The sequence below is a fragment of the Synchiropus splendidus genome, chromosome 1 (assembly GCF_027744825.2).
Source record: "Synchiropus splendidus isolate RoL2022-P1 chromosome 1, RoL_Sspl_1.0, whole genome shotgun sequence".
Taxonomy (NCBI): Eukaryota; Metazoa; Chordata; class Actinopteri; order Syngnathiformes; family Callionymidae; genus Synchiropus; species Synchiropus splendidus.
In genome coordinates this window covers 18280686-18306281 of record NC_071334.1, presented here as the reverse complement: position 1 = coordinate 18306281, position 25596 = coordinate 18280686, and the positions used below count along the sequence as shown (strand labels likewise).

Sequence of the window (25596 nt, the reverse complement as noted above, 5' to 3'; positions counted from 1 at the left end):
CTTGTATTTTCCTTGTACCAAAAATGAGAAGCAATTTGTGACAGTAGACAATGTTTTCTACAAAAAAAATTACACTTGGAAATTAGACAAAATATGATAATTTTTTCATGAAATAATTCATGAATGTGGGGAAATATCCCAATGTGTTACTCAGTAAAGTATGTAAATTAAAAGTAAGAATGCTCTCATATGATATGCATTTTTTTTTCCATCCTAATGTTATGTAAATGTTGTTGATTCCTAGTGACAAACTGAAACAACCAAAACAGTACACATGCAACACAAGGATATGATGCACAGCTCGATATGAGAAATTTTTAAAGAAAATCGAATCACAATGTGCTGAATTGTACTGAAATTGACCTGCAACATCAGGAAAAAGAATAAACAGAATTAAAGAGAGTTTAAAAATAGCTGAAAATATGACTGTAGTTATAAGATTGAAGTGTAAAGTAATATCGGGGAAACGCAGAAAAGCAAGGCAGAAACCCTGAGGTACATTAGTCATTGTGCAAACGTCAATTGACTTACACAGGATGGTGTTCCTCGCGTGGCCATTAGATGTCGCTCCTGAGGTTAATTTCTCGTCATTGGTGCAGGATATCTCAATTTGGAACGTCGTTTAAAGTCGACAAGAACAACAACTGTCCTGTATCTTCACCTCAAGAGCTTTTAATGAGACTTAGTTATCAAATGTTGGGTATCAAATTTGAGCAAGAAGTTTTGCTTGTGATAAATCTCGGATCAGGCAGCCATCATGAGCTTCTGGGAACGACAGATTCCAACATACATTTAGATGACAAAATAAAATAAAAATGATTAACCAATAAAAAAAAGCAATAAGTTATCACCGAACATATTCTAAACAAATGTTTTAGTAGAGAATAATAATCTTTTAGGAAGTAAAACACGGCAGGAGAAACCACCACAACATAAACCATTTAAATTGGTATACATGTACAATTCAACATTTAAAAGAAAACAATTCTAAAAGATCAAGTGATATGAATGTGTCTCCATGAGCACAAAACGGTACACAACATTCCACAGCTCATATGTAGTATAAACTCATTTAAGGCACCATTTCAGGAGTCACAGCTGGATAAAAATATACACTTATCATTCTTAAAGACTCCACAGAGGAAACAATGGTGAGATCTCTTGACTCCGTCCTCATCAATAAATGTCAGGCAGTTGACCGTATGTCCGCTCCCAGTAGCCACCAGAGAAGATCCAGTCCTGGGAGCTCGTGTGAGGATTTGTGCCTTGTTGAAACCACCTGGAAGAAATGACCCAGTTGAACACTTTGGCATGTACGGTACATTTCTTAAGGGCAAGTCAACCAGAAGCGTTTTGAATTAAATCCATATAGTGGTGACTGAGCTACCTTCTGTTGAAGTTACATTTATTTTATTATTTGATAAAATAAACTACAAAAAAAAATAAACTTGGCATATGTTGAGTGAAAATATAAATAATAAAACGTTCCTATATTGTATATCAACAACGGATTTCTACATAAATGTGCTCTTTAAAAAATGATTTTAAAGCATAATAAATAAAAACTACTCATAAATATTAACCTGTGCTTCAAACAAAAACAGACTAACATTTTCTTTAATAATTTTAAGAATGAGAACCAATACATGTAAGCCTACAGACATCACACATTGAATATTCCAATAGTTTCTGCTGCCAGAAAAGCTGTGTTGTATGTCTCAGTACCTTCTAAAGGGGAGAAGAACATTGGCTACACCGTGAAGTTTGAATTGTTTAACCTTTTTTCTCCCACAGCAGACAACGTGACATTTGTTTTTAGTATGCTTTCATTTTTTACTGAAGATTCTGAGGTAATGGGGTCTGGAGACTCGCTCAGCTGCATCTGCAGTTTACTTGTTCACATTATGCTGTGTATTGAATCCATTTTTCACCTGAATGTGTTGAATATATTTTATAATCCATAATGCATCACGGAGAACAGATTCAGAACAATAAATGCCTGTTCAAAAGTCAGCTGCGAGTTCAGCTGCTGTAGAAGATTGTTGCACAAATCTGTCTCCATTGCCGACTCATTAACACACGCGGCCTTCTTTGTTTCTTTTAGTAAACAATAGTTAGCTAAAGTGAGTTCATGAAAGCTGCTTTTATTTTCTTAGTCAGCTTTTTTTCCTTTTATTGTGTGTTGTTATTTGACATCCTGCATTGTCCCAAAGCTGCAGCACAACTGGAGTGAATCGATAAACTCAAGTGGCACAAGTTTCCATCAGCTGGGGGCGAGAGATAAATCACATCTCCTCGCTGATGCAAAGGAAAGCAGGGGCAGATATGACAGGCGGTGGAAAGACAGAAACATTAAAAGAAAAAAAAGAGCGTGACTGAAGGCCAGCGTGATCCCATCACACGTCACAGTCAAGCAGAGAGGGGCTCTAACCTGGGGCCAAGGGCAGGACTCCTTCACATCCCAGCCATGGAGGCCACACAAACACAAGCAGGTAGAAACACGGGTTTATTTCAGGCATCACAAAGCAGCATGAGAAGGAAGGAAATCGACAAGACACAGTCAGCCAACACATGTTAGTGACAATAAGAAGCAAGCAGACGCCATTAATGCTGATAATAATAATAATCCTAATAAGGAAATGAATGACCACCATTAAATGGTGCTTTAATCAAACATAGCGAACAATCAGAGCAAATTACACTTTTAAATAACATGGCGACAATAATGACGCCTGTTTTCTCACCAGTCTGGTAACTGATTGGTCACTTCATTACGAAAGACGGTGTGAAGCCATAATCCCACCATGTTTCTCGCCCCCCTGCGATTTAAAAGAGAAGACTTTTGCCGTTCTCACCTGGTCTTCCAGTCTTCGTCCGCCTTGGAGCGGTTCTTGCGAGCCGCTCTCTGCTTCTCCTCCAGCCTCTTTTTCTCCTCGCTGGCCAGGTCTGGTTGCGACAGGTGCAGTGTTTGAACGTGACCTCATGAATGCCTGCTTCTATCATTACCAATGTCGCCGTTCTCCATGGCTCGTATGTCCGGCCTCATCCTGCAGTCGGTAGTGGGAATAACACCTTCCATCTCTCTCCGCAGCTCGTTCAGCTGCATTGCGAAGGATGTAAAACTGTACATCTGAGGTCAGATGTATTCAGGGTTAAAGACAGTGTAGACAGACTTGGAATTCTGACGCCCGGATCAGTCCGTACCTGGGCAGAGTTGGCTGGTCTGGGAGCTATTCTCCACAAGAGCTGGCTGCCGGGAATCATGTCCACACTGTCCACAGCTGGGTGCGGGACCTCACCCTCACTGCAGCCCTGTCAAAATCCCGACCAGGGGAAACCAAAATTATCAAATCTTTGTTCAACCTCACCTAAGTCTATTGGGATCAAGGCCTAACAATTGAAAAAGTGAAAATAAAAACAGTAACCCTCTGCAGTATCCTGCTCTGGAACTTGCAATGAGCAGTACCAGAGGGACCAAAGCTGAGTCTTAACTAACCCTCAAGCACCTTTCTGGTCTTTCTGTTCAGTGAAATCCGCCCATTGACCAAGCATTGTCTCGTGCTAAGTTTTTAGCCTAGTATTAAGAAAAATGCCATTTGCCAATGACATTTCTACATGTTTTGGCCAGAAGTTTCCACCAACTTTCTGCCTTACTTTGGCGAAAATGGCACCTTTTGAAAATCTGGCAAAAGTGGAAATCTTGGAAAACTCAGGTTCCTGTTTGTTTGGCAAAACTGTGCCTGTTGTGGGGTATGTGACACCTAGACACAGGTGCAGGTGGGGTAACCGGAGCACGACAGGAGCACTGAGATATACACAAAAACAAACATAACATGAATGATGGCTTGTGAAAACCTTTTTTTTTAATGATGTTGTGTGTACAATGTTATTTTAGAAAACGATGGCTGGGACATATTAATTTTTCAAAACTATATGTTTAAGTAGGATCGGTGTGGCTTTCAGAATTCTCTCTCTAACCTCCTTTTATCTTAGCTACACTTGTTTTCTCATCAGCTATTTTCCTCATTTTCGTCTCTAATCTTCTGGGGCTTTCTCACTAGGGATGTCAGGGTCATAACTGTAATATTCTTGCAAGGTTAGCGTGAAGATCTTGTTGCCCAAATTGGTGCGCTGCTATTCATTTGTACCTGAAAAACCTCTGCATCTGACTCCTCAGTGGGAAGGTTAGTCTATCAGTGTGTACTAGTGGGGCTGAAATTTGGGGAAACCCCACAAAGATGATGTGTGTGTGTGCGTGTGTGTGTGTGTGTGAAATTGTATAGCTATACCGGTAAGGATTAATTCTTGGAAACACACCTCCTTGTGGGGAACATTTGCCAGTCCCCACTAGTTTAAGCCTCAATTTGAGGGTTGAAACGTCTAAAGAACTTCTAATAATATTATAATTGAATTTAAGTTTGGTTTAGGTCCTGGTTAAGGTTGGCCATGTGTTTTGGATAGTTAGATTTAGGGTGAGAGGCAGGGGAAGTCATGAAATGATTCATCGTGTGTGTGTCCATTTAAGTGCATGGGTGCTACTTTGTCTTCCAGTAGTTAGTTGGATCTCAGCTTGTTAGATTGACTCATAATGGCACATAAAGATTTTGCTGTATATTGTGTGCTGCGATGAAATACTGGGACAATTCCAATTATCAAGCAGGCAAGAAAACACAGTGGTATTCTCAACAAGCTTTAATCTCATGTCAATATATTTTTCCTTTGAAAAATCAATTTCAATTTACTGGTGAGCCTAGTTTTGTCACGCTGCTTGTCTCAAGATTAACAGACGAAACAACAAGACAGAGGATAAAAAGAAAGGTTATGAGACACGGTCACTAGTTCTTCATTCATAAAAAGGACTGGTTTCTGTGCATATTTCATTGTACACCTAAATGTGTAACCCAAGTGTTGCAATTCGGCTTCACATGTTACGTCAACTGTTGCAGTGCTCCGCATCACTCAGATCGTCTTAAAAAGCGCATTTCTTTCCCCTGTGATGTGCTGGCAGAAATGCAATTTTCACCCTAAGTTTCATTGCTATAAATAATGCAATTCTTATTCTCAGACCGAGATGGAAAAGACTTTAATCACATCTCGGCAACAAAGTTCTGACAGCTTGGAAAGAGTCCTTACCGTTCTGGCGCCTTTTTTGTCTTCCGTTCCTTTCTTGTCGTTCTTTTTATATGCCTCCAGGGCGGAAGGCTCCACCACATACAGGCACTCGGTCCACTTCCCATAGAGAGCGCTCAGCTTCTTTTTACTGGAGCGGACACACAAACACGTGACATTATTTTATCAGGCTCAATAATTCAATTTCACTCCGGATCTGTAAACACCAATAGAAAAATGAGAAATGCTATGCCCTTGATATGTGAAATCGTCCGCCTTTCAGCGTCCCTGCACGACTGCATTCATCCCCTTCTCATTCCTCAGCAGAAAGTGTTGAGTCACACGCATGAAACCCCTGTGTCACTCTTCCCACGATAACACATTTTCCATCTTCATTAATCCATCCTTTCATTAGAACAGCGCCCCTGCCCGCCACAGCACTGCCTCCATCTGCGGGATTGTTAGCTGTGTGAATTGTTGATTAATCATTTGCATGCAGATTTCTTTTTGTAATGAGACCTGTCAGCGCTGGAGCAGAGGCTCCTCTGTAACCACACTGAACCCACTTAACCCAAGGCTCCTGGTTTGTTAACAAAGCCATTTTAATTACCATGTAAATGACACATGGCATCAAACATACTGGTGGGTAAAAGGATAGTGAAGGCTTTAATAATAACAATAATAACAATCAGAATCATACTTTTTTATAGAGAATATTTTGCGCAAATGAGATACAGATGGAATGGTATTAATGGTGAGGCAGCAAGAGGTTTTTCAGAAGTGGCCCTCCTGAGTGAAATAAATAAAAGAGACACCTGATAATAGAGAGAGTGTTAAACCAGGATAAATGACAGTCTTCTTCACGTACTGCAATACAAATGATAAACTTGCCATTTCGTAAGTGTGGAGTCCGAAAAGCATGAGCATGAATATACAGAATGAGTTGACAGTATTTGGGATTTCATCTTGCAGCACAGTGAGTCTGAGAGAGCTAACACTAAAATGAATAAACAATGAGGGGCCAATCTTTATTGGAGTTCTGATAGCATTTCTGGGAATTACACAAGCGCCTTTACCCACATTCGATTCAATACAACGGAGACTAAATGAGTTCCATACCTTTTATCCTGAATAAACCCCTCCACTTTATGGAGCTCTTTACCAAACAGCCCACAGGGTTTGAAATTCAAGCAACACTTTTCTCCAGTCCTGCATAATAAAAAAAAATAGAAATCATTGTGTGTTTACAAAAATGACAAGACATATAAAATGACATGACATGACAACAAGGTTATCAGGTTTTCAAAGTTTTTTTTTCAACCGAGGCACACTTTGTTCATTAAAAAAAAAAATTAAAAAAGCACACCACCAAAAGAATCTCGGCGACAGCGCAGTTGTGCTGAGCCGAAAGTCCTGGAGAAAATCCCGTTTAATTTGGGAAAAAGGTAGCTGCTGATTCTCAGCTATTTTGGCATCTTATTTGCTGAAACAAACAGCAAAAAAAAAAAAAAATTCACAATCAGTTCTAATTTTTCATGACTTTATGTCATCATATCGCCCACCTCTATCTCCGGACAAATTAGGTAAAACTAGATCATTTCTCACGCCACACCTGACTGTCTTTTTGTGGCTCGCGGTACAGCGGTAGAAAAACACTGACATAAAGGTGGAGTGTTAAATCTACTGACTTGTGGTTGATGATCTCCATGCTTCCGTACTGTTCGATCCACAGCTGCCCCACAATGATATTATGAACGCAGCAAGTGGGGTTTGTCCAGGTGTACGCCTCATTGTACCTGCAGGGAAAACAGTTAGACGAAGTGTCGCCCAAAATATTAATACAGTAGTCACTACAAAAGGATACATGTAGGCTGTTTAGCCAAACAACACAAAATACAGTAACACATGAAAACTAATGGGCCCCATTAATATTACGATACAAAGACAGATTTTGTGAGTGCCAATTCATTATTTCACTAGAAAGTAGAGCTTTAAAAAAGGCAGTCTGAGTTCATCATGAATGCAAAATGTTTATATATAAATTAATCCACCAGTGCTAAGAAACGAGGCGTTAAACAACTTGTGACAAGAGTGAAGCTGCTGACTCATTTTTCAAAACATTTCTCGTGAGGTGAGCTTCTCAGTAAATCATACCAATTCACGTCATAATCTCTTCATGAGTGTAAAATGACAGTTGAATATGACTTGTTCAAAGTGAGCCAAAAACATTTAGGATTACTGCTCTGTTGCAATGGCAATGCAAGGGTGGATCTTTCATGTGACAGCAGCAAAACTACAAAGCATAATAACATTCTCCACATGTTGTGCTCATCATGTTCAGTGTATAAAGTCATATTTCCAATTGATTTACACCCCTCTACTCCTGATCTCACCTCTCTCACGCTGCTTTCACCTTCAAACTTTAATCTTCCTCACTCTAGTTCATGAAAATCAGAAATGAAAACCAAATGATCTTCTCGAATTTGAAGACTTAGTATGTGGGTTATTGAACCGGCTAAATATAGGATGCACACACGCTGGTTAGCTTCTTACTTGGGCAGCTCCAAAGTGATGACCCCTCTTGGCTCAGCCTCCACACTCTTGCCCCAGAACTTGAGCTTGGGGTAGATGGATCCATGGAACACAAAGTCTTTCTGCAAACCTTCAGCGTGAAAGGCGCTGACGGGTGGATGGTGGCTCACCTGCTCCGAAATAAGCCGAAAGCCCAAATCCTCTCTGATGAAAACAAACGACTTTAAGCTCAGATCCAGGTAATGAAATATTAGAGGCTATAGCCGCGCACCTAACCAGCTCATAGGTTTCTCCCAGCAGGGGGTTGAAGGGTTTTCCAGTTCTCTCCCACTGGGAGGCGACAGCTGACACAGCAAAAGCAGCCACACACTGTTAACGGCAGACCCCAAATTGAATTCACGTAGCGTCACACATCAAGGCACCTAAAGGACATTTAGTCACCTTCATCCTCTCTATGGAGTCGGAGCAGGTGTTGGCCCGGTGGATGAGGTACGTGTGCTCCATGTACTCGGTCAGACGCTGCAAGAAGCTGAGCGGCTCGTTGAAAATCACCGGCATTGTAATTTTGGAGAGTTCCTGGTGGAGAACAAGGTTAGAATTCATTATCATTTATCCCTCTTTCACAGCTTATCCAGGAAGGGGTCACACGGGGTCGAGAGCAGGCGTCTGATTAAGTGCAGGGATCGACTCTGAGTATGTGCGAATGTCTCTGAGGGCAGACCCAGAAGGAGATGATACAGATTAAATAGAGTCTCTAATAGGAGTTTTAGCTCAAAGAAAGTTGGATCAGCCAACAGCCGACACAGATCGGCACATATATTCTGTAAAAATAAGAGTCAGAATGCTGCGTCCACATATCCTGACTGCCATCAGCGACACGTGAATCATTACAGAGACTTGTTTTTCAAGTGGAGCTTCTTACTGGGGTTTCCATGTCAACATCGGGGGCTGCCTTGTGACTGAAACAACTGCATTGCAGTTATAAGTTATTGCATATACTCATAAAGTTCTGAATCCCAGCACAGTCTTCAAGTCACGCTTTTTCATTGTATTTCTTTTGTAATCGTTGCTGACATGGACATGGAGTTTGTTTGGAGGAATAAGTGGGAGGAGGGAAAGCAGAAATGGGGACAAAACTTGTGAACCCACGAAGATAAAAGTAACAGCACATAGAAGATTAAAAAGACAAAAAGATGCAAGGAGGCGGAGTAGTTCCAGACTGAAATTCTATAGATGGAATGGAGGACTTGTGAGACATTTTATAAAGATCTCCAAAAAAAGGATTCTTACCATTCCAATGCAGTTCCTGAGAATACTCCAAATGCTGAAGTCGTTCCTTGAAAACATGGGTGCAGGTAAACTGCTCCTGAAATAGTCACACGACTGCATCAGTGCAGAGTAGATGCATCAGATACATGAGTAGCATGTATTCTTCATCTTTATAGGAATTCAATGTATTAATATATATTATTATATATTATATATTATATATATTAATTCTATTTATGATTAGTTTCAAGATGAATATTCACAGCAAATAATTCAACATTTACAGGCAAAATAATATTGATAATGCAAATCCGAAAACCTTAACAACAAACAAATATCATATAAAACTGAATATAATAAATAAGAAATTTTCAGGTAAAATGCAATTAATTCATTGAAGATATGTTTTCAAAAAGAAAAACACTACTGCCTATTACAGGCAATAAAAGAAATGATAATATATAACACCTCTTAACGTCTAACTTTGATTTAACATTAATCGAGACCCTAAAAAGGACAAGGTGTAGATTAAAAAAAATGCCATCACCTTCGGTGCAGGTGCCAGCACCAACAGTTTAAACAGATCAACCCTGCAGCTGGATCGTCACGTTATTGTGAAAATTCATCAATATTTAAAAGGCTCAGGTCTTTCAATACAATCTCACCTGGCCTTCGCTCTAAATTATTCACAATATGAACTGAAGACGCTGCTGAGGGAGCCTCAAAATGAAAACAAAGATCACTTATACAAACGGAACTTCCACAGTCAGTTAAACTGCTACTGACTGTGGAAGTCAACAAACGGAGCTCCGCACAAAAATACACAACTTAAAAAAGGATTTCTGTGTAAAATGCCCTTGGCTGAATGTTGAAAAGAGGTCAGAAAAGCACAGAGGCTTGAGGAATTTAAGTTTGTGTGTGGGCACACGGCACAAGCCTGACCTATACTTTGTGATCCCGTTGGATTGAGGTTCGTCCTTGTCGCCATGGTGATCCTCCTGCAACATGCTGATGGGACTGCTGTAATGACTGCTTAACATGAGAGAGCCCTCCTCCTCTTCATCAAAGGAATAACTGGCCACGGTCTCGAAGCCGCTCAGCGACTGCTCCGAGTCAGATTCTGCCCGAGATGAAGAGACACACGCAACATTTAATTGAATTATATCATGGAATTACAACACTGAATTAAACTCAATATTTCACCCCCTGACAAGCTAATTTCGTGACTGATAAATGCAAAGACTAGAACAGCACAGTGAACAACAGTAACACTGCATCCATGCTGATACCCGCACAAATCTTTTTTGCTTTTGATCATCAATTCTCAGTGCTCATAACAAACACTAGACATCTAGTGAGTGAAACCAAAGATGAATATGTTGGATGTAAGATAAGCTCAGCTCATCGTGTTCACATTCTTATCAACGCGCTCATTTTCTTTGGCTCATTCTCATGTGCGATTACTGAAGCACTGCAGTTAATCCCAGCTACCTGAGGCTCCCTGGACATCTCTAACTATATTTAAACATTGTAATAAAACGTATAGGTCACTGGCAGGATGTGATATGCAGGACTGAGTTTGCCAGCCATGAACTAAAGCCTGAAGGTGTTTGGATGTACAAACCTTACAAGAAATTGTCAGCTAAGAGCAGACCTAGCCGTAGCAAACCACACTGGAATTGATCATATATACATTTAAATAAAATCTATAAGACATATTGAGAACCTTTGAACAGAATGTACAAGTGAGATGCAACCAACCAACAAATTCATTGTATTTTATACAGTGTAATTTCAGAATTGCACACATTATCCTCCTCCCTGTCAACACTCGATTTTGATTTTTTCCCCCATAATGGTGACATTTTATCCTTCCACCTCACAACAGTCACCATATATAATGTGGCTCCTGAGGAAAGTTAATTGCCCATCTCTGCTACACTGTTAAAAATCATTTTTACAACAATATATCTGCAATTTACATTGGAACGAGATACATGGGGAACGGCACACAACCACAATACATGCATTACAGCACACACACAGTGACACAGGACTTCATCGAAGCTCTGTGTTTTGCAGGTAAGCTCTTGCAACTCTGTGTTGGCCTAGTCAACAAGCCGTCACTGTCATGACTGGAGCACCACATTGAAGCTGATCCAAGGTTTCCACTTCATTGATCTAACAAGGTTGCAAAAAAATATTTTCAGGTACAGGAGCTCAGTCACCGGGCATTTTGAGAGACTAAAGAGTTGATGATCATTTTGGAAGTTTTCCGCACATACTGGTCTTGAAAGGAGTGAGTCTCTGCTCTGATCTGGGAATACGTTGAATATAAATTCAGGAGTAATAATTGTAAATAATGAAGCCACGAGTACAAACACACATGCAGTATCTAAATAATGTGACCACATGTTTTACCATCTTCACTTCAGTGGAGTGCAGAAACTCACTGATCAACATGTTGAGTGAATAAAAACTTCTCAATCATTTATTAGTCATGGTTAGTGAATCACAACCAGGCAACCTGATCTTACGTTCGAGGAGCCCCACAACATATCAAAGACACTCGGCAGATGGAAAAAGTATTCCAGCGTCCTGAGAGCGAACAGTAAGAGTTAAGACAGGGCATCATCACAGGACGTGATGTTGCTCCAGCCACTCACCAGACAAAGCATCGTGGAACTCATCCTCACTGAGGGCATTTCCTGGTGAGGACCCCTTGACGACGGATTGCTCAAGTTCGTGATGCTCTGTGGCCAGAGTCTGCAGCGCTTGGGAGAGGATCTTGTTCTTCTCCACCTCCTGCTCCAATTTCAGACTGCGCACCTGAGACACACACAGACACCAAACACACACACTTGTCATTGAGAGACATGAAGGGGCAACATTAAAAACAGGGATGATGAGATGAGATGGAAGAACAAACTTTTCACCTTCCCATCTATTCATAAAAATATCATTGTGTCTGAGCCAAGCTTCTCATTCTCATCGACAGGACAGACACCTCCTGAGCTCTATGCTTTCACACCAGCAACCCACCTGTGGAGCCCTCTTCCTATCAGTGGTTATGTTTCAGGGTTCATGACCACAGGCGAACCTTTCACTGCTGAACACTTACACCCTCTTCACAAGTCATGGAGCCCTCACATATCCAGCTTTGTGCCATGAAATATACTTTCCGACCATGTTCTCCGGCACATGCTCAGACATACAGTACATCTGCTGCAAACACAGGATGGTTGAAGTTTTCAGAACTTGAGCACTTCAGTAATAAATTACTCGACACCCAACCACCCGCAGCTTATTATATTTATAAGAATGTGATTAAGTAATTCTTTCAATTTTCTTAAGTGGCCACATTTGACTCCTGATTAGTCATATGAAAGCATTTCTCTTGGAACAAAGGAAAAAGCTCACACAAATGAGGCTAATAATGGTGATATGCATCTAGCCACCCTGCTACCTGTGGCTGTAGCGGATGAACTGCCTGACAGGCAGAGGACACCCTGGAAAGGTCACCAATGCATTGCAGACAGACAACCAAATGACGTCTCACTACACAGAAACAACTCTCTTTTCTTTATTCTATCAAATGCCAGCAGCAGAGCTCCCTCCCGGCTGAAAGCATCCAGTGAATCCGCAGAAATTTCGGGGTTTTCCAAGGAATCCAACACACCAGTGTGCCCTGGTTCTGTTCAGCCCACTACGGAGGCTTCTTGAACTCGATGGAAGACTGTTCTTCGAGTGTTCCTTTCTTAAACCGCAACTTTAACATCACGCAAAGTAAACAGAGGTTTTTATTTTTGCTCTCATTGAGCAGAAAACAGTGTCATTTGTGAGAGCTGCCGTGATGACAGCGCCTCTGTAGATAAACGGCATGTTGACTGATGAATCCTCCCCCTTCTGCGCTCCCCTCTCATTATCAGACCTACGTCGCGAGACAGAGATAGAACTGAGAGGGACCAGCCATGTTTATCTGTAATGGAGGACAGCCGTCTCAAATAGCTTTTCGGAGGAACACGACTCCAGAAACCGTATCAGATGACAGTCACGGTCTCTGATATAAACCTCCCTTTTGCTATCAACTAATATTGACAGTGAATTAAGACTTTGCAGCTGCGCCTACTTAAGAAGAGGTCATTTCTTCCCAACTTGCCTGATGAGATGTTTATACTAATGTTCACTAAAAGCTGTCAACAACGATAAATTGATGGTATTTATCATCTCTGAGAAGGTAAACAAGACGAAGCAGAGGAGATGATGTGTTTGGACTAATGTGAAGGTGAAACCTCGGTCAGCCGTTTTAGGGCCGCTGAAGTTCACAGCTGCTTCTGCCTGGTTATGAATCACTGCTTCTCCGTGAACACAGGCTCAATCACAAGTGTGCTGGTCTATTCAACATGCGTTTCATGTGTCCCTGATTCACCTGCGCTGTTTTTCAGTGTGCACTTCTGAGGGCAGCGAGGAGAACATAGCCAGCTGGAGCTTAGGTTTAATGACACCCAATTTGATACATTTCCTAAATTGTATTCCTGGCTTTTAGAGAAAAACAACTCACTCGGTGAAACTGAGGATCACAGGATGACAATGCATTCATACTGTTTAAATCAGGTCTTTCAATTTTTTTACACACAGCACCTTAAAAGTGCAACCCAACATGGTGTGGGGAAGGAAAGTTTAGACATGGAAAAAGAAACATCCAACAATTCATTGTGAATAACAAGCGGAGATCTTGCCAACCTTGTTCAGCTATCTATGGCACACAGCATGTCTTACATTTCAGAATTCAATTCCAGCTTCCACAGACGAGTGGTGTGGAAAAACCAAACATTATCAGTGTCAAAAATCATTATTCGCAATTATGAGACGCAGACAAGCTCTTAATTCATTTGAGTTTCCATCACACGACTTGGGGCACTGCCAAAAAATGCCCTTCAGGCAACATATCCCTGAGGGCTGAGGCCAGCTACCATCAACTTGTCTCTGACATCAAAGCTCCCAGTTAACACTTGCGAGGCAAAGGGGATGCAGCTGCCTGGAAGACACGTTGAATAGGGTCACATTCCACTTGGATTATGCAGACGTGTACAGTCACACCCTTAATCCACAAAGTGTGTTGTCTGACAAAGTCGATAAGCCTCACATTAGCCTACCACACAAAACAAAGCAATGCGACACATGCATTTGTGCACGCATAGTTATAATCGTCACAAGAAGAGGAACTCCACTAAAAGATGACAGATTTGAAGAACAATCCAGATGCTAGTAAAGGCTGTAACTAAAATATGTGCATGTCTTGCTTGAAACTGACAAGCGACGGTGTAGTCACCACTCCCTGCTGTGCTGCTCTGCACTCATGTTTTGTACAGGAAATCTAGGTTGACTTGCAGAACATGAGGTCAGGGCTACATGTGTCATGAGAAAGTACACCTGTTATCTGAGTGTTTACAGTTCAATGAATAAATTATAAATTATATTTTTTTTTAATTGAAAGAAATGACTTTCAAGTTAAAATTAGGCAATATTCTAATCCAACTAATCTCATTCTACAAACACCAAACCGCGCATCACAAAAAAGTTGAGCAGCGAAACACAACAAACACTAAAGGAAAAGAGAGCACATTCCGGATTGTTTCTTCTCCTATGGAAATGCAGCCATTTTGGGTTGAGCTGTGTCAGAGAGTGGGAGGAAAGAAACAAGACAGCAGAATGGAAAGTGTTGTAACTGAGGCCAACAGCCACTAATTTGAATAATTGCAGTCACATCTTCAGGCTGTTCCAATTGGAATATTTATGGAATAGAACAGTCTCTGTGTGCAGATCATTTGTCCTCGCTACAGCAAATGACACACGTCAATGTATAGCAGCATTATCATGTGAACACACATCCGTTTAAATATTCATTAAGTGTGTGTGTGTGGAAAAGCAGGGGACCATCAAACGTAGCAGCTGCACAGAGACACGTCACACTGCAAAATATCAGATTAGAACACTTCAGAGGGGAGCAACTGTGACTAACGCATGTTCTCCTTTTGAGATTAAAATCTGAAAAAAAAAAGTATAAAAAAGCTGTTTAAAATGACGTGAAAAGTTGTGGCACAATAATCTGTACAAAAAATCTAACTGATGATACAGTGATCCACTCTGTGTTTGTCATCCATCACAAGCATCTGCTGGTATCATCAAGCCGGATCGCCTACACTTGGATCACCATAAGTACCGTGAGAAAAAAATGCATGTGCTCATGATTGCATATGACCATTTTCCCTGATGAAGCTAGGAGCGGCTGATTTTAAAAGGAGATTACAGTCATGATGAATAATGCTTTATGAGGCATGCCAGAATCAAGAAAACAAACTTGTGCGTCCGAGATCCGTTTTGTCAAGACGCTTTACTCACTGACACAGCTGACCTTTGTTTTTAATTAAACACGTTCCCACTGCCTTTCTAATTCATTCAATGATAATAGTGTTTTAAAGACTGCATTTTAGTCTTGCAATACCGTTGGCATGGCAAAATGTGACTCAAGTACATGGCAAAGCAAAGACAATGGCTTCATTTTGAATTCAAATTGCTGCACACAGTTCTTGTGCAGGCTGTGAATTTACTTAGGGAGGGTAGGTATAGGGATTTAAAGGAGGGGTGAGAGTAGAGGATCACATTTTGTGGCTGGAATTTAAATCAGGTTTTGCAAGGATAACAGAATTCCCAGTTGCAACTTTTAGGGAACACAGGCTGGAGAAGTACTATGAAACGGAAGCTAAGAGAATGATGCAACAGCCATTTGATTCCATAGTGTCAGTCACAAGAACTCATGAGCACTTTCAATGAACCCAGTTGAACAGTAAACTGAGACTCATTCTGCAGTTTTTCATCATTGTGAATGGATTCTACATCTCATTACAGAAGACTTAAAAAATTAAAAAAGATCAATCTTTAACTGACAAAAAAGCATAGCATTGGAATATCTCTGGACAAAAAAAGCATTTGACGCAATAGACCATGAAATATGATTTCAAAGCTAAATGATTTTGGATCATAGGATAAAACACGACATAAGCAGGAGGCAACAGAGAAAAGAGCACATTCTCTCTCTTAAGGCATCAAATACAGATCGTCAGATGGACTTTTAGATCCCAGAGTGATGCACAAGTTTCATCTTCCACTGCTGGTCCTGATGCAGTAGGTGGCCCATCAAGTAAAATAAATATGGTGGTTGGAGTTAAGGCATGATGCTCCTGATGGTTTCATTTAGAAATTCAAGCTCATATCACTACGTAAATATAGCACCTCAAGTGGCACTGAGAGAGATTCTTCTGAAACTTGGGGCTGTCACCTGAAACACAGCTTACTGTGGACAACTGGTGAATCTTTTATTTTGATTTTTCAGTTGAAACAGTGATGCTCTGCTGTTTCTGACAATACACATAAGACAATCTGTGACCTACACAGTAGAGTTTGACATGCATGAATATGGCAAACAATACCCAAGTATCGTACATTCTCAATTTAAAAGAATATTACTCCATATAGAAGGAAAACATTGCATGAGAATGTGCGGGCGAATTTTGAGGATTTAGCGGCATCAACATCAAAGCATTTGCAGAGATCTGACATCAGGGCAGAATACTGAGTAGGTGTGTATTTGATTTGGTTAACAGACCATAAAGATCACAGTCATCTTTGACACATGCAATGCGCTTTTGGACATGAATCATGTATTTCATGGTGATTCTGATGAAAACAGCTGTGTTTATCAACATAGTAAGATATGATATTCTGTGGTCTTTGGATGCAGTTCATCTGCATCAAAGTGTGACGCAGAACTGCCGGGATCGAAGCCAACACAGGAAGTGGCTTGCATAATCTAGTTTTGCATTCACATGGATCGGATTTGAAGTTATAATGATATAGATGCCACATTGAGTTACAATGTGGAGAGCGCTGGTCGGGGGAAGTGCCCACTGTCCTGTCCAAGTTAAATGTGATCCCTGGCCTACGTTAGGGAGGCATTACACTAGATCAGCCTATCATGAAATAGAAGGAGAGAGAACGTTCTCCTCTGGATGTCTGGACTCTCCTTCAGAGACAAGGTGGAGAGCTCAGCTATCCCAGAGAGGTTTGCTTCTGCACCAAGAAGGGATATTTAAGGAGGGATCTCCTCATAATACCACATTAATTCCTTCCTGCCCTTTAGATAGTCTAATCAGAGAATTGAAGAAGTGGTGTTGTGTGAGGTTTCTGCCTATAGGAGTACATTAGAATACATATTTTGGGACTATAAATATAAGATAAAAAAATAATCAAATTGACATTACGCATACATAACAAATTTACATCATCACAAACAGGATTTATAAAGTAGATGATAACTGAGAAAGAAAACATCAGAACAGTACAGTACAGGCAATGGATATAATAAATAAACAAAATAAATTTGTGTTACATATTTCTCAATGAATGACTAAAGATGAAATAGAATGATATATATATATATATATATATATATATATATATATATATATATATATATATATATATATATATATATATATATATTTATTTTGAATTGGTTTGACCTAATAACTTTTGGAATTTAAGAAAACATGTATAAAGGATTTAGTAATTTCTCGAACACATTGTTGTGATTTATACTTTGAAAATGTGTGTTGACATCTGAGCCAAACATTGTTGATAACTGGGTGCGGTGACAGACTAAGTGCTGCTCTCTCTCTCTCTCAGGCGACACTCTGGTGAGAAATGTTGGCACAGTGATAGGAGAGCAGCCATGATGCCAGCGGAGCAAGAAACTCACCCCTTCCTGTTTGGAGAAGAGGCCGAGACAGATGCTGAGGTTAGAACTGGTCTCACTGGACAGCTCGCTGATATCCTGAATCCTCTGCAGGATGGTGGACGGAAACCCTGCAGGAGGAAAACGCTGACTGAAGCCAACAAAAACCTCACAGCTCTCTTCATTAAAAGGAGCTCAGATTCCACTGCACCAACCTGAACCGTTTGAATCAGCTTAATGATGCTTGTAATTTTAATTACATGCTGTCTACATCAACTTGAACAGTTCACCGTGTGACTCCGAGAACTCTTCACTCTGCTACCTATTGCGGTATGCATTGGAAGTAAATTAAGCGTGAAGGAACATGTTTTACTTTCTGCCAGCCCGTCGCTTTTCAGCATGGCGAGGAACGCTGCCACCTCCTTCTCCAGCTTCATGTGACTCATTTCCGCAGCCTGGAGATGAGGAACACCAGATTAACATAGACAAGTGGAGGTGGTGGAAACATGTCTTATTTAAGTCACCTGTAGGGAATTTCCCAGATCGCTCAGTGTCACAGGGTCCTCCTCCTCCTCTTCCTCGCTGCCTTGCTCCTGGGAGCAGTAGTGTGTGCTGTAGGCTGCATGCTCCTCCACAGCATCCAGCCATGCCTGAGACACAATCAACGACACGAGATTAGTTCATCAAGAGCGAGAATTTGGAACAGGAGGTGATGACTTGACAATGACTAGAGGACAAATCCCCCTTTATTACCTTCCGTCACCTAAAAACACTTCGTTCTGACTCACAGAATTGAATCAAGGATGAAAGTTGATTTACTGTCCTTCTGTCAGACTCACACAGGCTAACTGATGGTCCCACAAGATCTAATGGACAGTGCTGAGTGTTTCTCCAAGGTTATCGCCGCACCACCGCTGTCTTGTGCAGCAGCTTTCACAAAGAAACCCTCCTGCATTAAACACCATCCTCAGCATCGACAGCAAATACAATTGTAGCCAAATTAATTTCTGCTGATGCAGCATATATTGTTGTAGACGGAAAAAAAAAAAACTCACACTCCCCTTATGTGCTTATGTGGGGTTACTCTCGGCAGCACCCAGTCAGAAAACATGTGCCTAAGTTTAGTGCTTCTTATAAACGTCATATTTTTGCAGCCAGAAAGTCTAGATGACAAAACACACTTTTCTTGTGGCCTCTGGGTCATTTTTAGGTGAAACTTTGAAGTGATGCACGCTGTCATCAAAGCACTTGAGGGTGAAAAAGCAGACGTCTTTAGCTCCTATCTGAAAACCATAAAAAGAGGACACACTTAGATTTTGTGTCTCATGGTGTTGCACATCTACATGTCAGCTCACCAGACACTGAGCGTGCGTGAGAGACTTGCAGCCCTGTCGTCTCGTGTTGGCATCGGCGTCGCACCTTCAGCAGACAGATAAACACAAACTTATTTTTCTTTCGAAGTTTGAATGTCAACAGATAATTTACTGAGATTAAATCCAAAAAGAAATGTCACATCGATTTGCGAGCACCGTTTGCAATAATATAATCTGCGACGTTATCAGAGTTCTGATTCAAGGGCGACGGACAAAGTCGAAGGTGGCACCTACTGTTTAGGGAACCAGGACAGAACTCCATTTTGAAGGACCACCCAGTAGGAATGCCATCCAAAAAATCTGGAACTCTGCGGGACAAAGCACAAGAGAGGAATCAGTGACTGATTGTTTTGGTGGCTGGGGAGAAAACAGACACTTGAGAGGGCAGCAGGCCTGGAAACAAAGGACAGACAAGAGGCGTTCAGGAAGTAAAACTAGAAGACCAGGGAGAAGTTAGCACCCAACTATGACTTTGGGGAATGTATCTCTGAACATGTGCTGTAATTGAAAAGCCCAATGTTAGAAGCACATTTTAATTTCATTGTTGAAGACAGAAACATTTGATATGCGGCATGTTTGAGTTACGCTTGAAAACAGACAGGAGAAAAAATAAGCTGCACTAATCCATCTAGTGAGCTAGCACTCCATCCTTCCTTACTTGTAACAACTTGGATGGTGCTGATCGCAAAATAGCATGCGAAAAATTAAAACCCATACAGAAATTTCATTCATCTTTTGTTATCATCTCAATTGGTATTGATCATTGAATCAAAACATGATTTGGACCAGCATTCAAATGTTTCCAATTACGTCAATATGTACAAAAGTATTATTACAGATGGACTGGATTCAGTTGTAACTTTTCCATTCTCCCGTAATTGTGTGGCTCTAGCACCCCACTGAGAGTAAGCAATTTACAGTTGTGGCAGGAGAAAGACTGTCGGGGCTTCACCTCTGCCAAACACGGCACAATAAGTCACAGAGGGGGGCAGTGAAGAGGAGATAAAGTTAAGAGGACACAAGAAAGACGTGTGTCGGATGACATCCTGTTCTTCCAAATATCAGGTAGGAAGGGTGATGGCTCTGTCAGGACATCAGATTCAAGAATGCTTTCTAACTTCAATACATACATTTTATTTTCAACTGAATCAAATTTCAAATTTATAATCAACCAAGCTCAAAGAAGACCGATGTTCTCCAACCCACAGTTCAACAGGCAATGATGAAGAAACTAGACAAGACTATTAAGAGCTGTGACGGCGCGAAGTCCTACCTTGTAGAGCTGACCCTCGTGTTTCTTGGCATAACTGGCCAAACCCTGGGAGAGACACATTTCAGGAATGTTTACAGCGTAATTGAGGAACAAGTGAAATAAGGAAGCAGCTGAACACTGACTCTGTGAAAGTGTCCTTGCAGAAGCTGAATCATCACCGTGTCACTGGCCAAGTCCAGCACTGTCTGACCTAGAGGTGGCAAACATGACCTTAAAACTGCTTTTTAAAGGCAAATGACAAGTGTAATAAGGGAAAGTTGTGCGTCCCCAGAGGATCGTAAGTGAGTCCAGATGGTATATTCAATATTGAACTACCCTTCTTATTCTTGATATTAGTGTTGGCTCCACTCTTCAGCAGCTTCAGAGCACAGTTCTTCTGGCCACGGTACGCAGCACAGTGGAGCGGTGTGTTTCCCAGGAGATCAGTGCAGCTGATATCTGGACTCCTTTTCAGGCTCAGCTACAAACAACAAGAGAAGAAAGAGACATTTAACGCTTTTTTCATCACTCAATAAATTTGTTCTTTTGTGCTTGGGATGATTTGCTGTTTTTGTCATAGACATTGTGCTTCACACTCACCAGTCGTGTCAGAGTAGAAATGTCTCCTTCCCTTGCTGCTTCCAGAAGTTCTTCCTCAAGTTTTCTCTCTTCTGTTCTTTCAGCCGCTGGAAACAGTGAGCAAAGTGACTTTAGTCATGACTCATCCAAAAATCTGAGCAGACATCAATAATGATGGAGCTATGTTAGGTATTCATGTTCCCCATCTCTCACCTTCTAGCATGCTTCTGATCTCTGCATTTTGGGTAACATCTTTGGGGATTTGTGCTGTGCCATTAATGACTGTAGCGCATGCATCAAAGTGCAGCAGCAGCATGACCACTTCCTGATCGGACGAAATGATCAGTGTGAATGAGCATAAAAATCTCAGTGCGTCAAGACTCAATTACCTTTCTTCCTGTGAAGGCGGCTTTGTGCAGTGGAGTGTCTCCCATGTTGTTGGGTAAGTTCACATCGGCACCAGCCTGAAATCAAGTTCACACATTTAGTTAATATATATATATATATATATACATATATATATACACACTCATTTTTATATCTTTCTTATTACCTCAAGTAGTTCCTCCACTACATCTTTGTGTCCAAAGTAACAGGCCAGATGAAGAGGTGTCCATCCAAGATTGGACTTACTTTTCCCTGCAGAAGAAACACAATGACTAAGTCAAAGTACAACAGAGCTGAGCCACTTTTTAAGGACAAACCTTTGCAGTTGATATTGATCCGTGTTTCCTCTTTGATTGTGGACATGAGAAGCCTCTTAATCCCAGGAAGGTCTCCATTCCTGGCACACCGGAGGAACTGTTCCTCTGGCTCCAGCTCCTCCATGGACCCCTGAAGGCAACAAGTTGTGTCAAGAGCAGCTTGAATGAAAGTAAAGTGTATGTATATTTACACAGTAAAACCTGTTTCCTCATGACTGATCTTTAAGGGAAAAAAGTCATATTTAAATACACAATTACAAGTACATCTTCAGGAAAGCAACCAAAGGACAGCATAGGCACACGTTTGCTTAATAACTGAAAATTTCAAGCCCTAGCGTTCAGCCCTTTACTACTAATCTACTCTACTAATGTTTCTGTACAGTGCAGCTAGCTGGTCTTTGTTTCCCACTAGAACTCTTCAGTTTAGTTGGCCAGGTTATAAGATGCCCTCTCAACTAGTCCCTGGTTTCTCTTCACCAGCCAATGAACCACAGGCATGGTTCCAATCTTTATTACTGTACTCCAAAAAGTGTATCTAAACAGCTCCTTTTCTGTGAAATTGATCTGAACCATCTACTTCCATTGCAAAACTATCCGATGGAGTGACAGGTAGAGACTTAATATGAGTTTGAAAGCAGGATGGAAAATTGACAAAACAGTGGCACCAGTCATTTGCGCTGGAAACAGATCTCAAACTGATTTATCAAATGTTAGCTGACAGACTGTCCATTCATGGCAGTGCAGTTGATGAAAGTTTTAAGGTGCTGCAAATGTGGAGTCAAGACAAAAGACGGATATTATTATGATGAAAAATGTCAGAACATGTTGAAAATAACATTCTCGGACAAATGTTGAAGAATGTGAGTGGATAAAACTTTTAATTGCTCATTTAAAAACTCAATATACTATGGCAATAAATAGGGAGGTCCTGATACAACCAGTAGGTATGAGAAAAACTGACCCATTACCTATGAACCAATTGGTTACATACATTTTAGAAATTTACAAAGGTCTACATAATAATAAAATAAATAAAAAATAAAATAGAAGACCATGAAAAACAACCTGAATAAAGCCAATAAACCCATACTCTCTTAAAAGGACATGCATCTTATTGCCATCTTATTGCCTTCCAGCCAGGCATCATCTCTGAGGATTGCTCTTCTTCACCTCTGCTGGTGTTTGTGATGCTGCTTCAATAGCACGGTGCGGTTGGTCGTATTAAACCTTACCAGTTCTAAGCCAGCATGGGAAACTTGTGCACGACAAGCGTTGCACTCAGATGCAACGTCCTTGTCTGGATTTATGGTAAAATATTGCCACACAGCCATCATCACTTCCCCTACATCACCTCGTGGGCTCTGCATGCTGGATCATGCTGGTTCTGCTGGCCATGGTTAAATCCCAGCAGCAGTGCAAGGTTTTAGAGGTAGTCAATATTGGCTCTGATAATTTGTGTATAATGTCTAGTTGTGCTGGAGCAGAAAATGCACTGCTTATCAGTGCTGGTATATAGGAGACTTCAGATGCAACCGATACAATCCTTGTACTTGTTTTTTGGCTGATATTGGTCCAATATCACATATCAATGCTGGATTGGGACACTCCTACCAACAATCAACACTGAAAAAAATATTAAGGTGTAAATGAAAAGAAAACTTCCCAAATAAAGAAAGTTATAAACTAAGCTCCCAGCTGTCTCAAGCTGTCCTGACTCCTTATGACATTAATATTTTAGGTTGAGCCATTTTGTTGAACATAACTAAATGGACTGAATGCACATGGATTAATTCTGACCGGAAAGGACAAGATTAGAAATGAGCACGTCAAAGGAGCAGCTCAAGTGGGGAAGTTTGGAGACAAAGTCCGAGAGGCCAGACTGTCTGCTGAGTATTATGATGAAAACGTCATAATACTCAGCAGGGTTCTACCCAGGATTTTGTCCCAGGATAGGGGGAGTCTCTGATCGGGTAAGAGGGGCAGCGATGGGTTGGATTTCACTCAAAAGCACAGGACATTGTACATCACAGTCCTCTTTAAGGTCCTACCACAAGAGGCGGAGCCCTATTTGACTGACATGAGGGAGCACCGACATTGGAGCCATATTTCAATAGATTTGACAAAAAGCTGGAAACTCCCAGAAGAGGGGGTGAAAATCCAAGGCTAAGGGCACCCTATCATCGTAAAGCTTCCTAAAAGTAAACAAAATACCCTTTATTAAAATGTTTGAATGTGCAATCTATGATCCATACAATTGCAACATTTGTTGTGTAGCTCAGCTTAGCTGATCTATTCGTCTGACCAAACTGAGGCCCCGGGTTGGACTTTCTCCCTGTTGGTTGTGTGACATTTTACAGTAGATCAGGTTTGACACACGACCTTTTGAACATGTTTGCATTATTTATTATTTCCAAAATGAGCATTTCGAAGGAACATCAGCTCGTAATGTGCTTTAGCACGACAGTGAGTCAGGCACTACGCCGTTCCGACCTCGTGAATGAGCAGTCACATGCCAGCGTTCAAAATACATAGTCAAAGGAGGTGAAAGGGACGGACCAGAAGCGTTGTCAGTCACCAGACCAGCCTTACAGGAAAGAAGCTCATTCTGTTTTCCCCTTTTTCACAGCCAATGACATTGAGTTGCGCAATCACACTTTGGTATGCAGACTCACACTGAAGATAAAGCGTCTGTCATGCAGTCAGTCACATGGTGACGTGGACACACAACAGCCAGCAGAATAAATGAATGACGGAAAAGCGACATTTAATCATTTAAAGTATTGACTGGATGCCGCTTGTGTAGCAGGTTTTAATCAGTCAGACAAACATTTGAACCTAATTGACACAGATACAAAACACATTTACCACAAGTATCATTCATCAAATTACAATCATTCATCATTACAATGAAATAAATAAATACATAATAAATAAAACTCCCTGTTGGTCAGCAATTGTCTGAACCTCTGCATAATGAGAGAGTGTTCAGGCAATGGGTTGGGATCAAATGGCTGAGTAAGACTGCGTGGTACAGTACCATATCTTTGGCAAAGAATGTTACTAATATGGCAAAACAATAGGCCAAGTTAACTGTTGTCTATTGATACCACTCCTTTTTTTTTCCCACGCACCATTCTTGCTTATCTGCATGACTAATAATGTTGAGTGAAAAGAGCACAATGGTGTCTCTAATAATTCAATCAGTCCCCCAGAATTTCCACTAACTTTACTTCACTAACTTCATCACCATGGATCCCACTGTGTCGTCCACCAAATGCCACAGGGTGTGGAGACCAGTGGGAGGACTTTAAAGATGACTCAGCCTTTATTCGAGCCTGAAGAACACCTTCGACCACAGTCGAGTCTAGTCAGGGGTGGTGAATACAACCGTTTAAACGGCACTTTTCAAACTCCACATAACAAATCTAATTCAATACAGGTCACAAAAAGATATGAACGCGTATCAGGATTCTTTTTATGGCATTTGCAGTAACTAATGGTGCTTCATTTGAGTCTCCGACTGAATGATAAGTGCTTGTTCACTAGTGTGCATCACTGAATACAGCAGTAGTTCCAACAATCCTTGCTGCAAAAACATGCTGCAAGTACAAACGTAGCAGTCGACATATCATCAAAGTCCAGGTGCACTTCTAGGCAGAAAATACACTTACTGTTTCACTCGGCTCAGGAACAGATGATCCGTCAGACCCACTTTTCCACACAGATTAACTGTCAGCATGTGATGTGAAAGTGACGCGCAACGGTCCGTGTAGATCCTGCAGTTCCCGACCGAATCACAAACACCTCCATTTCTTCTGGATTCGACACGTAGACATTTAGCAACCTATATCATTTTGGTTGTTTGCTAATTAAATACATCATCAACCCATTTCACTCTCACACGCCTGTGTTTTCTGTTTACAAGTGTCAGCTGATCTTTCGTAGCGGAAGTTGTACTATGTTGATGTATATACTTCAAGTTAA

General features: G+C 41.0%; 1 protein-coding gene across 3 annotated transcripts; it reads right to left on the bottom strand.

Moving 5' to 3' along the window:
* Window positions 1-421: 421 nt before the first annotated feature.
* Window positions 422-25572, bottom strand: osbpl1a (oxysterol binding protein-like 1A). 3 transcript variants are annotated; one of them, XM_053884008.1, is made up of 29 exons: window positions 25284-25572; window positions 21613-21742; window positions 21462-21547; window positions 21298-21372; window positions 21122-21233; window positions 20930-21015; window positions 20666-20810; window positions 20473-20540; window positions 20351-20395; window positions 19312-19385; window positions 19060-19123; window positions 18886-18987; window positions 18229-18354; window positions 18078-18159; window positions 17729-17835; window positions 11577-11739; window positions 9853-10030; window positions 8932-9007; window positions 8083-8217; window positions 7913-8010; window positions 7663-7845; window positions 6798-6905; window positions 6229-6318; window positions 5134-5260; window positions 3205-3312; window positions 3007-3130; window positions 2856-2946; window positions 2432-2452; window positions 422-1279 (listed from the first exon to the last, which is right to left on the bottom strand). In XM_053884008.1, exons 2-29 carry the CDS (start codon window positions 21734-21736, stop codon window positions 1177-1179), a joined length of 2901 nt encoding a protein of 966 aa, XP_053739983.1. In that variant the 5' UTR covers window positions 21737-21742; window positions 25284-25572; the 3' UTR covers window positions 422-1176. The 3 variants fall into 3 exon arrangements, with proteins under 3 accessions (XP_053739983.1, XP_053739993.1, XP_053740001.1); XM_053884018.1 differs by lacking the exon at window positions 2432-2452; XM_053884026.1 differs by lacking the exons at window positions 21122-21233; window positions 21613-21742; window positions 25284-25572 and having other exon boundaries at window positions 21462-21500.
* Window positions 25573-25596: the final 24 nt, after the last annotated feature.

Excerpts from the sequence above, each read along its gene's own strand:
- osbpl1a (XM_053884008.1), bottom strand. The coding sequence starts at position 21,736 with ATGGAGGAGCTGGAGCCAGAGGAACAGTTCCTCCGGTGTGCCAGGAAT. Across the intron at positions 19,386-20,350 it reads ACGAGGGTCAGCTCTACAAG|AGTTCCAGATTTTTTGGATG; the intron begins GTAGGACTTCGC and ends TTTGTCCCGCAG. Across the intron at positions 19,124-19,311 it reads CTGTCCTGGTTCCCTAAACA|GTGCGACGCCGATGCCAACA; the intron begins GTAGGTGCCACC and ends TGTCTGCTGAAG.